The sequence below is a fragment of the Molothrus ater genome, chromosome 3 (assembly GCF_012460135.2).
Source record: "Molothrus ater isolate BHLD 08-10-18 breed brown headed cowbird chromosome 3, BPBGC_Mater_1.1, whole genome shotgun sequence".
Classification (NCBI taxonomy): Eukaryota; Metazoa; Chordata; class Aves; order Passeriformes; family Icteridae; genus Molothrus; species Molothrus ater.
Window position 1 is genome coordinate 19,285,361 of NC_050480.2, and position 18,968 is coordinate 19,304,328.

General features: G+C 38.1%; 1 protein-coding gene across 1 annotated transcript in view; it reads right to left on the bottom strand.

Moving 5' to 3' along the window:
• Positions 1-8,581: 8,581 nt before the first annotated feature.
• The window catches only part of LYPLAL1 (lysophospholipase like 1), a 30,114-nt gene continuing 19,727 nt past the window's right edge, over positions 8,582-18,968 (bottom strand). The window contains exons 4-5 of the mRNA XM_036380946.2: positions 12,854-12,969; positions 8,582-12,255 (exon numbers count right to left, since the gene is read on the bottom strand). Of these exons, the coding sequence (XP_036236839.1) occupies positions 12,016-12,255; positions 12,854-12,969 (356 nt within the window). The 3' untranslated portion in view covers positions 8,582-12,015. The remainder of the gene's footprint in view (positions 12,256-12,853; positions 12,970-18,968) is intronic.

The following is an 18,968-nucleotide window of genomic DNA, read 5'->3' on the forward strand; positions in this document are numbered from 1 at the left end:
GCAGTGAAGTCATGCAGTGGAATCACCCTCATATTGACCTGGTTATATTACTTTGCAAATATTCCTCTTGAGGCTGGACAATCACTTTGAAGTTGGTGGTGAAATGTAGCACTCAAATACAGGTTACTCACATATATCACTCAAGATACATAACCCCAAGGTTTTATGACCAGCTTAAAAATTCCCCAAATTATCTTTTTTACTAAAGATAATTAGTGTTTGGTTTTTTTCTTTGCTTTGGATTTCTAGAGTTTTTAGAGCATATTTTCAATTTTCATGCAATTCAGATTAAAAACTTGAAATGCTAATAAGTAAAAATTCTCACAGAGTCATGACTTTAAATGAGCTACAGCTTTATGAAATGCATCACAAAATCATGACATTTGCAATGGAATGGCACAAGCTTTTAGCTCTGCATTTAGTCCATTATGAAGCTGGTTTACTTTCCACATTTTATTTGAGACAGAGCAACTAAACAGAGCAGTTATGTTTTTTTAACGTGTATCTTTTGTTTCCCTTTACTAAACTAACATACCTTTCAATGTCGTTTTACCAACAACTTCCCAACCTTTTCCCAAAGAATTATACCCTATATATCCAAAGCAGCACCGAATTTGGGAATAAATTTTTTCAATCTTTTGGGAAAGAATGAAGAACTTCTTCTGAAATTATTAGCAAGAAATATTTGCTGGCTTCTAGTCCTTTATCTGGTGGCTTATCACAAAGCCTGGGAGTTTAATACAGAGTAAAAATACTGATTTATAATTTGAAAGATTACAAAGCTTTGAAAAGCTTCTGGCCATGTTTAAAATTTGGCTGAGGGATCAGCTGAAAATGCACTTTATTTAATGCGCATCACATAAATTTTAAATATTTCTGATTCTTTCCTAAAGAGAAGCTTGTCTCCAAGTGGTAGCTGGGGAAAAGATCACAACCTTCCGGCTCTCTCAAAAGCTTCTGATATTTTCTACTGCCCCTCTTGCTCCTTAAGTATTACATCTTCTCTGAAATGTGGTTATGTCCTCCAGAGCCTTTCCTCTGAAGGTTATTCACCATCTCTGCTGTCCTCCCTCACCCCCTCCAAGCATGTCTCATTAGATTGCATCACGCCTGGTATCTCTGATATCTGATTCCCAAGTACTGACTGCCAACTTCAAACACTATTCTGGCTCCCCACATTATTAATTGCTTTTGATCCTATAAAACAAACAAACAAACAAACAAACAAACCAACAAAAAAACCCCAAGCCAACCCACAAAACAAAACAGCAGTACATGTCATTTGTCTTCCAAGAAGGTCAAATCCTCTGGGATCCTGTTTTCCATCCATGCATATTGCTATGACAGCTCACTTCTCAGTGTACCTCAGGTCTCAGGTTGCAACACCAGATCCAAACACACTCGACCTAGAGGTTTTGTCTCTGCATCTGGGCTGTGCAAGGAAAGCCCAGCTTATCTCTGAGTGAATGGGCAACATCTCCAACTACTTGCAGCCACCCAACCTCAAAGCATGCTAACAGGCTAACATTACTCTGGTGCTGACCTCACATGTAATACCTTGGTCATCCATGTGCCAATCCTGCCCCTGCAGGCAGAAGAAACCTCTTGAACATTTGGCTCCTGCCCTTCCACTCTCAATTCTACCCTGAGTCCAAAACACTGCTCACCCAAAACAGCCATGCAGAGACCTGGGCTCCAAGCAGAAAAACACTTTGGGGAGGGACTAGGTAACTCTTCCCAAGTAAGACCAAAGGGTCTTATCTAGGGTGAGCAGCTAAATAATTTGGCTTTATAATGATCTTTGACAGTACAGACTACACTGAAAGTTTGGGTTTGCCTTGAAACAGTTCAGTCAACTGGTCTGAGACCAAAGTTCTTTGGCAAAAACCTGTGTTTAAGTATGAGGTGCCAGACTTGGTGCACTTACCTGGTAAAAACAGTGCACAAAGTCCATGTGCCATCAAACACATGATGACTGAGCTTGGATGTACACAGTGAAGTCACAGAGCTGCACAGATTCCTCTGTTGTGGATCCTGCTCTGGACAGTGCCCCAGAGAGCACAGTGCTGCGGTACAGACACTGCTCCATGCTCCACGCAGGACTCAATGCCCCCAGGCTGCCCCCACTCCTCATTTTCCCCTTCCCACCAAGATTTTAACAAAAGAGACAGCAGGCTGTAGTAGCTGCACAAAGCTCTGATTTTTCAGTCTTACACTTGAGGTTCCCGAGACCACATCTCGCCTCAAGCTAAGGAATTTTCAAGACAAGTAACAAAATGAAGCAATACTATTATAAGCAGCCTTTGGGTGGGTTACAAGTCATGCTGCTGATGACTGAGTAACTTTAATCACCTTCAGAGCCCTGCAACTTCCCTGAAATAACGCAAAATGTTATTCTGAAATTGAATTTGTATGCAGAAAGCAAGAAAAACAGACTTTCTAATTCACCAGGCTTACAACTATGATTAGGACTATAATGGTGGGTCAGAATGTTCTCATTACATCAGTGGGTCTATAATTAGACCCTAACTCTGTTTTTGAGGGAGTAAGAACACCTTTTTGCTTGCCAGTAGTGGTTATATGAATTTGAATGCAAGTGCCCCCTCTCTAGCTGTCAGCATTATGCCACCATTTCACCTACATTTGTTTGAGGCTTCTAAGAAAATAATAGTTAAAAGCATACTACTGAACTTTTTGACATCATCTGTACTACTATCCAGGAGAAGCAGATCCTCAGATGACATGGGGTCAAGTCCCCAGTAACTCCACTCATGTAAGCACATTGTCTGATGTATTTTGGCACAGTTCAACTGGTCCTAAATGAGCTCTACCAATTTACAGAAGGAACTGGCACAGACAACTCTGCTCTGCCCTGTATAGCATTAACACATCCTCCTAATTATTTATTGAAAGAACATTTTATTTTCCTGCTGCTGTCCTAAAACCAAGTCCCTCCAAGGTGGTCTCCATCCAGTGCCTGGCGCTGGATATTAAGCTGCTTTTGAATGCCTTGAAGTTCTGCGTGCCACCATCAGCTAACCTGACCAGGTCTGGCCAGCCAGCCAGAAGCTAAATGTGTTCAAAGCTCTGGAGATTATGATGGGCACAAATCTAGGCACAATTTGTGCCATTTAGTTCTCTCAATAAGCCAAAACACAGTTTTGACTACAAGAGACATCGGCACGTGCAGATGTCCAAGTAAATCATTATAACACACTCACTTGTGGTTGTAGCACTGGAGGGAATTTGACAAAGTCAAATGAAGCCCATCTTTCTTAGCACCATTTCGGCATCTGATTAAGTATAAAGGGAAGGTTTTAAAGAAAGTGCAGTGAGTTAAATTTATATTACTTGAGGTAATTACAGTAATTTTTAAAACTACTTTAATAGTGACTACTATGGAGAAACACTGTACTAAGCTTTGACACATGAGTTTCACTACAAGAAGGGAATGACACTGATTTCAAATATGACTACATTCAGCAAGCAAAGCAAGTACACACAATAGCAAGATCATAGATGAGGACCTATGCTACAACTTCTGCTGTAAGTATAATGTAACCCATTGTGGAAGCCCACTAAAGTCCTGTGGTTAAAAATATGATGTCTGAAGCAGCTTTGTCAATACCACTTCCTGTTAAAGAACCAGACTATCACAACTAAAAAAAAAGAGCCAGTATTTTCTGAAAAAATAACTTTTCCAAAATACATATATTCCTAAAGTAATAATTTTAATTATTGTAAAGATGCAAAGACAAGAATATTTACCCGTATTACTCTGTCTTCCATTTATCTCCCCTTATATCACTTTTCCCTGTAAAAGGGAAGAACTAGAAGAGAAATGAAGACAAGAATCCCCAAAGGAATCAAGAACCTTTGTGGCTTTTGAAGATAAAATAAAACTTTTCCACAGTGAAAGGAAGGTTTTTGGGAGGGAGTGAGAGAAGAAAAACTTTAGTGAAACAAATTTAAAAAAAACACCTCAAACTGACAAAACAGAAATTATTGCACCATTAGCTGCATTTCAAACCTCATATAATAAGGGCAGCCAGCCTGCAAATCTGGAAGAGAATTCGGCCCATGTTATTGGTGGATGATTTCAACACAGCCCCAAGGGAAATGCATTTAAGATCCATATGTTTGCTTGGCACCAAACCAAATTCCATTAAATAACACTGTATTCAGCTACACAACAAATTTACTTACCATACATTTCATATGAGAACTAATTTGTTTGATAGCAATATTGCTGATGTTTATATTGGTTTACTGTAATGAAAACAGTATTTTCCAAACTATGAACAAATGCATACCAGTAGTTTTACAGTGGCTTAACCAAAGTACTGGTAGTACTTCAAGAAGGGAATTTATACAATATGTACATTTCTCAGTGCTTCTCATGCCAAACATAGGAAGGGGTTTCCACTATTAAGATGGAACTTGCTTTTGTCACCAGCAGAGCTGATCTAAGTCCCTTTGTGAGCCATGCGGGGAGCATGAGGCCAGCAGGACTACGGGCAATTCCAGGTTTGACAGCTTGCTGGATCCAAAAATGACTTCCAAATATTGGAAAACCAAATATTCAGAGCTGGTGGAGTGGAGCATGACACAAGGTTCTCACTTCTCATGACATTACAGAACTTATGAAGGCAATCACTTAACCGCTGTTTCAACTGAATGTTAAACCCCTAACTGCAAATATGAAACCAAGGGCCTTTATATAAAATGTGAAATTCACATACCATCATCTATCTGGTCAACAAAGCTGCCAAATATTTTCATATACACAAAAACATTGACAACCGAGTTGTGCTATAAAAACACTAAAACATCTTGAGGATTTCACTCAGTAATTCCAGTGGTCTGGCATTAATCAGTTGGACATCTTCAGAAAAAATATATTTCCTCAGTGAGGAAAAAATCTAGTTCTTCCAATAAAGTCACCTTCAGTGCTTCACATGTTTATATTTTTGCTTAGAGAAGCATCATTACAAAAAAAAAAAAAAAAAACAACAACTGAGAAGGAGCCAAGGATAATTTAATGATGTACTTACTGAAACCTCTGCAAATTGTCGTTTTTGTCAGCTTTTGATATACAAAATCTGCCCTGGCACTTCCAAAATTAATATTCATTCTTTTCACCAGCACAGTTCTGACTTCTGGTTATGATTCATGCTAAATTATAAATACAAACAGAAGCAGAGGCCACATTGTTTCCAAAAAAACATATTAATATATTATTATAAATACTGTCAGCACTATTTGCCATCCAGTTCATTTCTCAGGAAATTATGTTAAATTAGCATGTAGCACTCCACGCCACCTCTGTACATGCTGGAGCTGGCCACATTACAAAAATCTGTATGGTTCCAAGTGTAAATCTGATGTGATGTGTCATGAAATGAAATGTTTCTCCACAGGCTGACTGCCTGAAAGGAGAGGGAACCTACTTCTAAACAAGCTTCCTCTCCCTTCCCAAACCAGTGGGGAAGGGAAGGGGGCAGTCAGACCTCTGTCTTACAGTAAACTGAAAGTCCTAACTGAAAAATACTCTGCTGCAAACCAAAGAAAAGTTTAATTCCATTTCTGAACCCCTGAGTTCCTCACTGACCATTTATTTAGCCAAGTTAGAGTGTAATCGGTTCAGTGGAAACAATGAAAAATATTAATTTCTCTGAGAAAAGCAGGCTCAAGGCTTAAGTCAAAATAGGTCTATGGGTAAACCTGACTTCAATTACCGGGTATTTGGAAAAATCCTAGTGATGAAAATGCCATAGTTCTTGCCCAGAAGGTCATCAGTCAGCCATTACTATTTCTGCATGCAAAAACAGAAGGGAAGCTCTGTTTTAAGAGTAGATGAAGTTAGTTGCCTAAATCATGCATTGCATTAACCTGTATGTTATTCCAACTTCCATTTCATAAAAAGGAAAACACAAAAGAGAGTCTCTCCTCTGATACATAAACATACCTTATGTGGACTAGAGATTAGCAATGGAAACTATGGAACAGGAGCATGGTTAGCACTCGACCATTCTTATTAGTCTGGAAGCATTAAATCACTGCCTTGGCAATTTTGGCACATTAGTGTGACTAAGATTCATAATCATTTTGACTACTCCTCACAACACCGTGGCTACATTGAGAACTTCACCCCAAATTGTCCAAATTCAAACTAAATAAACTCCATATTTGAAGCTAGGCTTTCTACATAGATCCATCAGTGGGAACCATAGGCTCTAAGGCAGCAGAGTTCACATTCACATGCTTGAATATCAGTATTTGGCTGGAATGTGCCCCAGAAAGCATTTTTTCTACTAAGATCAACTATGACAGCAGATAACGCTTGCAGTCTGATTCATTTCTGCATATTTTAAAAGTCAAGAAGCAGCAGAAGTCATATTTTTATAATTTTTTTACTGTATGCATGACATAAGATCTTGATGGCTTGCTTGATTCAAACTATGATTTGACATACTTGATGCCTATCACTGTACATTGTGGTGAAAAACACCTTTAACCAACCAAGAGAGCACAAGCAAGCAATTAATTCTTCTATGCTCTCATTAGGAGTTGCAGATTATTAGACTATTACTGCTTCATGTTGCATTTAATTTTACACAGTAACTACTTTTAAGAAGCAGGGTAAAATATTCACCAACCACAAAATACTGGCCCTTAGAAGTGGTTGAAGGTTCTAAGTACACTCTCTTGGTCTATTTTGACCATCTCCACTGTGTATTAAGACATAGGTTGGAAAGCCTTGTTGGCTTTGTTGTCTGGAATCATGACAAATGACAAATTCCTTGTCATTAGCAATTAATGGTTCAAGAGTAATGTTTAATACTTGTTGTGGTGTGTTTTATGTCTGTTCAGTTTTCCCCCCATTGTTCTCTCAGAAGGTCCTGCCCTGTTACCAGTTTGTGTCAATCCCCAAACCCCTCCCCAGTTGTCTTGGTTACTAAATGTATCTTTCTTGTTCCCCACCCCTGGCTGCCTGCCTGTCACTCAACACCCCTGCCTCTTTTTCTAGAAAGTTCGGGCCAGGGTGTCGGGTGATTGGGTTAGGGGCCAGGGTCCCTCCCACAACTGTGTTTGATTGGTTGTCCGATTATGCCAATCCTTAGTGTATCCTTCTCTGATTTGCTATCTTTTACCCCCCCCACCCTCTGTAAAACTCGGGGTTTTCTTGCCTCGGGGCTCTCAGCTCGTTCTCCACGTTTTCCCTACCAATAAAACCACCCTCCCTGAAGAAACTGAGAGTCGCCTCTTCATTTCATCCTGCGACTTCGGAGCTCACTACTGCGGCCACTCGTCCGTAAGCCTGTCATCGCTAGGCACCGGGCCCTGACTTCGTGTTGGGGAAGTGCCTTACTGGCTGGAGGTTGGCTGGACTCTCATCTAGCCTGGGCGTTTTACTTTCCACCGGCCACCGCTCCAAATACTCATTACACAACTTTTTTTAAGCACTTAATAAGGAGATACCAACTTCTTGCATTTTTAAAGGATCCTACATATTTACACAGTGAACCTACTGAAGATTTTAGGTGCCTCCTCACCAGAACAGTGCCTACAGCTCTCACATACATAACAGAAGAGTGGGATTTCTGTCCTTCAAGCTCACAAAACTTATCTTGATGACAGCAGGTTTGGTATGGTACTCAGGCTCAATGCCATGCCATGGGGAATATGAGGCCTTTCTGGATTGACGCCACTGGCTCTTCTAAATTATGATTTTTTTAATCTAACTGTTCAGTAAACACAGAACTCACCCAAGGCATGGCTGGGTGCTAAGTCCCAGTGCAGTGTGCTGAGAAATATTTGACCAGATGTGATATTGAAAATAGAACTGCTAGTTTCTCTTCTGAGTAGTGATATCAGGTTCACACAGTGGAAGAGGATTTGGAAAACAAACAGAAGTAGGAAACTGAATTGGTAATTATTATTTCCTTTCTCCAGAGCACCCTTAACCAGCTGCATTTAAAATGAAGGTTGAGTCAAAATGGAAAACTTAAGAAACAGATTTCTCTTCTATGATCTCCCAAAGAATCTTCACAGCTGTTCTAGAACATGTGTCAACTGCAAAGTAAACTCATATCCACTTTCCTCCATCTATGTCTTAACAGATTTTGTTCTAACATTGTCCACTAGGTTTCCATTTCCATGTTTTGCCATCTGGATCTTGTTATAAATACAAGTTACTTTCACCCACTTGGCTCACTTCATATGCAGAGCCTTTTTAAATGGCTTTAAAGATGATTTACTAAAAAAGCAGTGAAAGATCTAACATGAGAAGAGATTAACTTAAGTAGAGAATTTCTTGCTTTAATGTCAAAATTATGTTACCAATGACTTCTGGCTTCCCACATTGTTCAGCCAGTTTCTGCCTTATTCATATTTGTTCTTTGACTTTATATGTCTATGCAAGCACATTAATTACTCAGAAGGCATCCACATTCACAGCAATGATCTACTCACAAATTTTAAACATCTGAAATATAAATGTGAAGTATCAGAAAAGTAGAAAGAAGAAAAGGTCCAAACAATACTGCTTTGTTTCTGAAGCACTATGAAACACAGTAACTGAGCCCAAGAGTTAAAGACTTTATTAAATGAGTTTTCTTTTGCCTACTGAATTGTGTATTTCACCAAAACAGAACCAAGCTCCAAGAAAATAGTATCAATTTGAAAGGACTTAGTTACTCCAGTTACACTTTAAATGGTTTTAAAAGTTTCTGCTTTAAAGCCAAACTCTTATCCAAGTATGAAAGGAAAGAAAAAAGTACCTCAAAAAGACTTACAGTAAGAACATAAACCAGCATTGCCAACTAATTGCTCCTGCCTTCTTCCTGGAGCAGGACAGAACCACCCTCTTTCTAGTTTATGTTCTCGTACCTTCAGTAGGTCAAGTGGTACAGATCCTGGCATGGCTATTAAATTTTGCAGTATCTTCCTCAAAGTGCTGTTCAGGACTGTATCTTTAAACAGGACAAAAACAGAAAGGAAAAAAAAACCCACAAAAACAAACAAACAAACAAACAAACAAAACCCCACAACAAAAAACCCCCAAAAACAAACCAAAGGAAAGCACCTCAAATTGATTCCTCCCAAAAGTGAACGGCATCTTTTGCCTTAAGATTTTTGTATGATCAGGAGTGAAACATTATGGATGAACCAGAAATGTTGCATTCTTTATCATTCTCCTCATCTAAATCTAAATTCAGCTGGTAAGACATACCAGTTCAGGGTTCTGTATGCCCTGGCAGCTGGTACAGAAGTCTGTCCCAATAACAGGCAACCATTCAGGCAAAAGTGAAGTCTTTGATTCTTACCGTCTCTAAGAAGGACTTTAAACTCTATCCAGAAATTAACAGGCAGCTCCTGGAGCTGCAGTGCCATAAGCATTGCAGAGATGCCATTTTGGCAAATAAACCCCCACCCTATTTCCAGTATTAAATAAAAAAATAATTTTTAAAAGTGTAGTAAGAAAGGGCCAGGTTAAAAAAAAAGGGCCAATCAGTCAAAAAGCTGTCTGAATTACTTCTGAAACATGCTGTCAAACAGCTGGGCTAATTTTTGACTATTAAGGTTTTCATTTGACTAGAGATCTAACAGCAGGCCCACTGTCTTCAAGGACTAATATTGCCTCTGGATGCTTCTCAATACCAACCAATAACCCAAATTTTTCTGGGCTAAGCTTCAATCTGTTTGTCCAGTATGAGCTTGGCACCATCTGGAACACACAGCCACACCTTCTTCAGCTAAAGGGACAGGCGAGTCCCACTGTGCTCACTTCCCGCAGACTGAAGGAAATCTATTGAGTTCTCCAACATCCCAGAAGTGACCTCAAAACCTCTGAGATTTGAGACTCTGTTACAGCATATACCTGATGGATTTCTGTTATGTCACAATGCATCTCCTGATTGGTTGGTGTTTCACTCACAAGCCAAGAAGATGGAAGAAAATAGATGCAAACTGGGAACTTACTGTTTTCTAAAGGATGTCATGACATTTGTAATTCCTTCTCAACCTATAACAGGGGAACTAAGCCAAACCCTGTATCCACTGTATTTGCAATTATTCACATTGCAAAAGCAATCAAAAGAGCTGGGTTTGGCTTGGTAATGTTTTCTATTTTCTCCATGGTATTCCTTCAACTGTTTTATGCTATTCTCTGACCCTGTTAAAAGCCACCTTGCCAGAAACCTGCCACTTTACTATGTGAATGCACTTGTCACCAAAATTAATTGCCACCTTGTATTAGTGGTTCAAAGACCCTCTTGATAGGAGCTCAGGAAGAACAGAAAATGGGGCAAAAGTGATGCATTATCCCTAAAATGCCGCTACTTCACTTGTCAGGGATTGCAATTAGAGTTGGGCCAAGGCAATGTTAGCTCAGCTGCATCTGAACACACCTGTTTCAATTTAATTTGCAGTAATCAGGAAGCCTAGGGCACCAGGAAAAACTGCTGGTCACTCACTCTTTCAAATAGCTGAGTTTTCATGTGCCATTTAAAATGCTGTTTTTCAGAACAGACTGCTGACTTGCTAATGCTAGGAAAATGAAATACAGCAAAATATTTTTAGCAGCAGGAAGTTGTTACTTGCTACTGCCAATTACATGGCTTGTACTTGAACAGTGACATTTTTTTCCCCTTGCTTACTCTTCAAGATAGGTAAAAGCTGGCTGAGGTCTCAGGGCATGAGGATTTGAATAAAACTTAGTCCCTGGGAGCTGGCTGATATTTCTGGAGTCATAGTCAGTACTGGCAGCAATCTGCTGTGACAGAGCAAACAACAGTGTCCCAGATCCACTCCTCAAAAACGGGAAAATGAGAGGATTAAGCAAGAGACTTGGATCTATTGGCTTTGGCAAAAGGCTGAATAACTTGTCATGCTAAAAAAATTACTGAAATTGGGGAGTAGAAAATGGGGCAGAGGGGGGAGAATAAAAAAAGCATTACAATTACATAAGAATAGATATTTATACTCTGAGTTAATTTATCAAACTGACAGAGAGATGAATCATCCACCATTAAAATAAGGGGATACAAGTTTTCTTTATATCACAATCATTATTTACAACTTTTAAAGATTCACGGAGGAGTCAAGTATCCTCATCTTTTAATTTAAAATGTGGCCATGCAGGCCAAAAGAAAACTCTTGGCAAAAATAAGTTTCTACAGGAACAGGGCCCAAAGAATGATTTTTTCAAAAACAGGATAGATCTTAGCAATCATGATGGTACTTCTTTTTTATTTTTAAACCTACACTGCAAACCACAGAAGGCTCAATAAACTCACACAAACCTAGAGCTCTGTAACAAAACAATGAGAAAGGACAATAACAAGACCCTGTGGTATAGCTAGACACAGCTACATAGGACTTTTTAAAATATAACACAAATCTGATTTTTTTTCAGGGGACATACAACTCTGCTTTGAGGCAAGTTCATTCCCACATGCTGAGAATCCAATTGAAGCCAATGCAGTCTCTCTCACTAAACTAACTTGAATAGATGCATGCATTTCATGCATTTGTACAAGTAAAACTGTATTATTTTAGTAGTTGGCCTTTTTGTTGCTACAATGACATTAGAAACTACCATGCCGCTGCATATTTTTCCATCTTAGAACACTTTCCTGCCCAATCCTCCTCACCCAAAAAAAGAAAAAAAAAAAAAAAAAAGAAAAAAAGGAAAAAAAAATCCTGGGAGATTCACAGTACTGCTCCCTGAATATTGCTTTGACTATTTTGGAATGCTTTTAATATTATCAGTCAGTATTTTTTGTAGACTGGCATGTGCTTAAAAACTGGACAAGAAAACAGAAAAAGAAATCCATATAATAAAGTGAGGTTTAGTGGTCAGCCCCTTTTTTCACCTCTTAGGTGAACTTTATAGAATATAAAAGTGTTTGCCTGAAGCTATGCTTATATAAGGATATGGGACACCCACATATATGTCACACATGATTTTAAAACTATGAAAAATCAGAAAGTATGAGGCTGGATCTTCATTTATTCATTAGCCTTTGGTGCTTCAACAGGCAATTTCTTTACAATCCAGGATTTTAATTTTTCTATTTCAGTTCTGTTCAGCTCATGATTGAGGTTCGGAAAAGTGTGAAGTGATGTTGACACTCCCAGAGACTTTAACATCTTGTTGGTCTCTTCACCCCATGAGTAGAGAACTAGATCGTCAGCAGTTCCATGGCATTGAAATAATTCTGGAAGAGCACTTTCATTTCTTTTCAAAGCCTAGATGGAAAGGAGACACTGTCAGACATACTGCCAAAAATTTAAAAGGAATATTTACAATTACATGGTGACAATTACTGCACTTACTGATCTACATTTTAGGGGTCATACTGTACTATCTCTATAGAAGTAAATAAGGAAATACTGGAAAAAACTGCCCTTCAAGTTTCAATACAGTAACTCTTGACAAATGGTAGTGTTTACTTTAAGGTCTATATCCCCCTCCAAATAAGAGAAAGAGAAAAAACTCATGACAGCAAATGGAGCTCGTATTATAATGCATCACGCATTTTAAAAGAATACTTATGCTTACACAGTCTCTTTAACAATTAAGGACAACTAGTAAAGCATTTAATTTGTTAATCTCTTTCTAGACTTTAATATTGTACTGTCTGTGCAAAAAAGTGCAATAAAACATTATTTAAAGAGAGCTTAAAGCCTCACTTTCCTAATATTCTGCTTATCTATTTCCTGGAAATCATATAAGTTTAGAATGTGAATCAACTGCCTCAGACATATAAACATGTATATTGAATTTTAATCACCATGTTTTCCATGTAGCTAAACATGTTTTCTATAATATCTACTACACACTCACCTGGTAAACAGCAGAGTCTTTATTCAGAAAACTGGACAAGGCAAAGACTCCTGCCAGATCCTGATGAAACCTAAAGGCCAAATGCATTGCCATTCCACCTCCCATTGAAAAGCCTCCTAAAATGCACCAAAAGAAAAAAAGATTTTTCTATAAGCCTTTGTAACCCAATGTACAATTTATTATCTTCAGACTTGTTTCTTTTATACATAATACAAAAAAAACCACCCATCTTGAGTATCATAAAGGTTACAAAGATTTTAGAATTACAGAGTCACTTAGGTTGGAAAGGATCTCTAAGATCATAAAGCCCAACCTATGATTCAACACCACCTTGTCAAGTAGCCCATTGCGTCAAGTTCCACATTCAGTCATTTCTTGAGCACCTCCAGGGACAGTGCCTCCAGCACCTCCCTGGGCAGACCATCCCAAAAGTTTAACAACCTTTTTGTGAAGAAATTCCTTCTGACATCCAATCTGAACCTGATGTGGCATAGCTTGAGGTTTAAATCAAAGCACGATGCAATTAAGATAATGGATAGCTAAAGCAGTGCTGAAGATTAATTACTGAGAGAGGACAAAAAATGCCATCATGTCATTACTTCAGAAGCCATTTGCATATGGTCCCTATCAGGTAGCTGAACACTGTGGCCATGCATACTCTGACATAAACAAAGTAAAACTCTGTGAACAGGTAATTCTCACTGCTTTTTGTATTCAGGTTATTTCTCCCCTAGGCTAGCAGCATTCACACATGAAAGATCTCTATTTTACATAATCAATGAGCACTCACATTCAACTAGCATTGAGGATATTTTTGTTGTTATACCTTGGGATATATCATAAATAGGGAACAAATGCAATGTACACCCCTGAGCTCTAACAGGAGGTCTGAATTAATGGCCCTCTGTGGTCCATATGTCTCTTCAACTACACTAATTCCTTACCAAAGATAATTCTTCAGGGATGATTTTTATATGACAAATGCTTGTTCAGTAGGAAAGAAATCCAGACTACTACATTACTTCACAAGGACACAGTACACAGGCCATTATATTGACTGTATCCAGATAATGAATAAAGCGAAGCTTTCTTTATTTTCTTATGCACAATATGGTCAGTTATTTAATTTCCTTTTGATCATTCTGAAGAATGTTGTCATCTCCAAACCCCAAAAGAAGCACTTGTACTCTAAGAGACCATTTTGCATTTGCTTACAAATAAATACAGACAATGCTTGACCAACAAATAAAATGAAGTCCATTTAAAGCATTTCAGATTACAGGAAGAAAAGCTGCATTGAAAAGTCATTACTAGTTTGTAAATGATTTAATCTTAAAATTTTGTACCCAGTTAGTCACAATCTGGCACACTGTCTGCAATTACTCACCAACAGTCTTTGACAATGCAGTCACCTTCTGTTTAGAAGAATATTAGGTAATGGTTCTTTTATGTGGCTCATACTACTACAAGAAAATGCAATACAAAGAACTAGCTCTTTGAATTTGATTTGCATGGAAATACCTGAAGTTTATCACCTGATACCACAACAATCTCTGAATAAATGCCATATGCTAAATGCTTCAAAAACAACAATTTGAATAAGCATTTATAGATGCAGACTATTTTTTCAATTAAAAGAACCATTTCAGTATATGTGCATGTTTGACATAAGACATAAAAGACACTCTTAGTCAAGAACTTCTAAAAGAATTCAAATTTTGGATGAAGGAAAAATAAAAGGGAGGTATAGATATTACACAAAGCCAATGTATGAAATGACAGAGTGTAAACAAAACACAAAAGTACATGTATACAGATGATCTCACCATGAAGAATACATAAACTGTACAGCATTGTTAAGCAGATCGTGTCAGGAGTGTTAGATAAAATCAAAATGACACAGCAACATTTCATCCCTAGGTGGGCAGAACACTGCAAGGTCTTCACCAATCTACTTCTCTACTTGAGACCAATCTACCTTCAAGAAACACAAAGACTGTGCACAGAAGTTCAGAATTTGCCAGAAGGTCTTAAATTTAGAAGTATGCTCACTTTCAGTTTTCCCCTCATGCCTATTTTAATGAGAACTGTGATTAATGCTTCACAACAGCTAAACAGGGTTAGCTCAACAATGCTCAGGATGCCAGTTCAGGAAAGCACCTAACTCTTTGTGTTAACTTCCCTGACTCACAAAGGAGATTTATGTGTAGACTAATAGGGGAGCACACACAAAAGACTCAGTTATGTAAAACACTTCCAGTTGCAGAGAAAGTTCACTCAAGGATGCATTTATGACCTCAAACCTGCTTCAGTGTAGTGCTGATTTTTAGGTAGCACCCCTATGCAATAAGAAGAAAGCTGCTTGTGACTCACCTTGACAGCTGAGAAAGATCTGCTGAAATCAGACAATCACCACACTTCCAAATTAAAGAATTTGAATCAGAAGGAAACTCCCATGCAATACTTTACTAAAACTAAAACATTCTTTTCTGGAATATAATCTGTAACTAAATTCGGGTGATCTCAGGCACAGGATGATGCAACACAATGTGAACAGAAACAGAATTTCTCAAATGGGATTTATTCCCGATTGAATGAGACAGAAATCCTCACCACAGTTGCCATTTTTCAGTGATAAAATATTCCTTGTAAATGGCCTTAGGAGCCTTTTAAACAAAACTCCAATTCATTTTTGTAAAAGATCTTGATTTGTATTAATTTGCTTCCCATTTGTATTTGCCTAAAATGACAATGTGGTCCATGATGACACTTGAACGTTATACAGGGTTCAGGAAACCAAGTATTTACCTACTGTCAAACTTTAGCTTTATTTGTTTCTTTATACTTTGTCTAACAATGTCTGTGTTTGCATCTCAGAAAAGACAAACTTTATTATCCAACACAAAGATTTATTTTGTATTTCCTGTCCTGTATATATAAGAGAATGCTAAAAACTGCCTTCTCCCCTATGCATCACTTTAGTGGCTGCAATGAGCTATTCCTGAATTCAGGAAGTTCTTTAGGTGTTCAGTCTTCTTCACAGAAAAAACAGCTCTCTAGCACACACAGTTTTGACATTTCCAAGTGCATCCTGAATCATACAAACCTGACTGTAAAACGCCTTAGTCCATTTGTTATAATGATTATGGAAACATCACTTTTTCATGCTTTTCAGTAAAACTTTAACATGTGCTCAAAGCTGCTTGCCATACTAGAAACCACAGCCATGGGGAAAAAAAACAGTTATGAATTATATCTAGTGCACAAATTTTGAAGAGCAAAAGAACAGGAGAAGCTAAACCCCAGATTTTGATGACATTAGGATTTGGACTTGGGTGTAGGGGTGCAGTTTGGGGTGTTTGTTTTAAGCAATATTTCTTCACTAGTTTCTCTGTATTAGTAGTTTTTCATCTTTCCTGTATTTCTTCCCATTTGTCAGTACAGCTTTGGTAACAAAGTGGCAAGAAATGAATCCTCCAGCACACAGTGCCTGTGTCAGCACTGCACAAGACAAACACTCTTCTGTTATATAAGGCTACACCAGCACAGTCAGAAATTGTCTTAGCCTGTTCTGATATTATTACAATACATTACATACTCTTGCCTCCTTTTCATTCCATTCTCACAGCATTTTTCATCCTCAATTTCTCCTTTTTTAGTATTTCAAGTTAGAGTTGCTTTAATCAGTTTATTATCAAGAATTTCTCCCTAAAGTTACATTCCAGTTTACTTTCCCTCTCCCTAGGGACTAAGTAATTTACCATATATTAATGGTAACAGCACAACCTTGTTCTACATATCATCTGCAAAGAAGCTGACTTTCTGTTTTGACCTTCCATTTTCATCAATGAATGGAAGTATTATATACATTTAACAGTGTTCACAAATGAATATCAGCAAAGAGTACAAATGCCAGTGGAAAAGCAAACTCCCTTCTCCACAGAACTCCCTGAACACTGCTCCTGTGTTAAGTATTCAAACACTTTGTCTCAAGTGAATTTCCTCACAGCAGTGATTTTCTCCTTTTAATCTCTTCATGAAACTTCATCAAACCCAAACCTTGCACAGCAGCAGAACTGCAATGAATGATTTCCACCTTTGATAGCCTTGTTATTCTGGTTGTTACTTAGTCTTTACAAGAGCAACAAGCTTGAGAGTCTTTACAAGAACAAAGGAAACTTCCCTTGAGTGGCTCAGCCACTTGCTCTTGTTAGGAACGTGAATTAACTTGCTCCACAACTTTCTCACCAGTCAAAACACATTTTGAAATGCATATTTAAGTGGTATGACTTTTACCACTTTCTTGTAAAAACAAGTGTACTATTGTTTCTAACATATCAACTCGCAGTAAAGCCAGAACCAGTTACATTTTATTTTCAACTATTACAGGTAATAGAGGGGAACCCAACATGTGTACCTAAGGGGTCGTAATTTTTAGCACTGGAAGGAAAATAAAATCCATTAAAAGTCTTGAATCAATTTTTATTAAGATGTTACTCTGCCAATCTATGGCTTGCTTAATTTACCCAGTGTGTGTTGTCTTGGTTGTTTCTAGAGAGGACAGCAGTGTCCTGCTGCAACACTTACCTGTCATTTTTACAGTCAGCATAACTGCAAACATGGGAAAAAGGAAGAGAAAAACCTGTCCTTTATGCTCACAGTATTTGTGACTCTAAACTGAATCATAAGAAGGAAAGCAGAAAGTAGCTCTCTAAAGCAAAGAGTAGCAATGCACAGAAACAAGCTGCTGTTGTGCAGAGCTGTGAACCTTCTGTTAGCAGAGGGCTTTTAGAATTCAGAAAAGCAGTGATAAGGATTTGCCTAAATAGAGCTGAGCCTGCACTGGCACATGACAACGGAATAGCAAATGTTGTGAAGTCTCACTTTTCTATGACTGTTGGCACAACTGTGAAGAAAGTACAGGTTAATTTGTACCCCGGGGCATGTCTGTGAAACTCTCAAGCATTCTAAAAGCCCATCCACCCATCCATCCATCCATCCATCCATCCATCCATCCATCCATCCATCCATCCATCCATCCATCCATTAAATTTTGCACTGTATTCAGGTATTTATTAAAGATGAGTAAGGACATATCTTCAACAGAGTTCTTAGTTAGGTTTAAAAGATCAGAACTTGATTATATATAATTATTTTCTTACCGAAGTCATAATCTTATATGCAACAACACTATCATGATTGAATTATTTTTGAATGATTTTATTAGTTTACTTCTGTGAGTCTCATTTACTCCTAATCTTCACTATCATTTGCTAAACTGTCATTCACCATACTGGGAATGTGTCATCATTCAGAGTCTTTAGATACATTAATATTGACACCATCACATGTTGGGAAACAAAGTAACAAGTAATGGTCTAGTCTTGGTTAAAATGAGCATTGTACCTCCTACCAAAAGACTTACAAAGGAAACAAAGATTAATTTGTTAATGTCTCTTTTTACTTCCTGATGTGTGAGCAAGACTAGCAGAGATCCAAAAGAGACATATGGTCAGTTCAGATACAAAAAACCCCCCCAAAACTAAGAGGACCAAAATTTACCCCAAAGTATAAATGCAAGGCAAATTTACACTGATGCACTGAAAATTAATAAAATGTTGCAGGTATTATGGGGCTGATGGACTAATAGTACTGCTTTCAGCCCAGCATCTCAGGCACAATTTAGAGAAACCACAAAGCCATGTAATGGGAGGTACAGAAAGAGAAATCTCATTTGAATTGCAGAGAAATAGCAAAATAAACCCATAAATTTCCTCTGTAAGAACAAGGCAGTAAGTACCTCTGAATGGAAGACAATGTCCTCCTAATAAAGACAGAAGACACAAGATAGGATTAGTGACAGCAAAAGGCTCAGAAGCCAAAAGCATAAAGTGCCAAGATTGTGGGTGAAATAGATGGCCCAACACTTCAACAACTTATTGTTGGAAGTTTTTATCTCCACATATTTATAGAATCTGTTCTCTGGGGCGTCAAAGCCAAGATATTTCCCCCCCATCCCATTCTCACACACACTGAGAGAGAAGGAAATGCTAATATTTACAAGAAGCACAGAGCTTTCATGTTTCTTCCACCGTGGTTCAGTAGCTATGTAAGA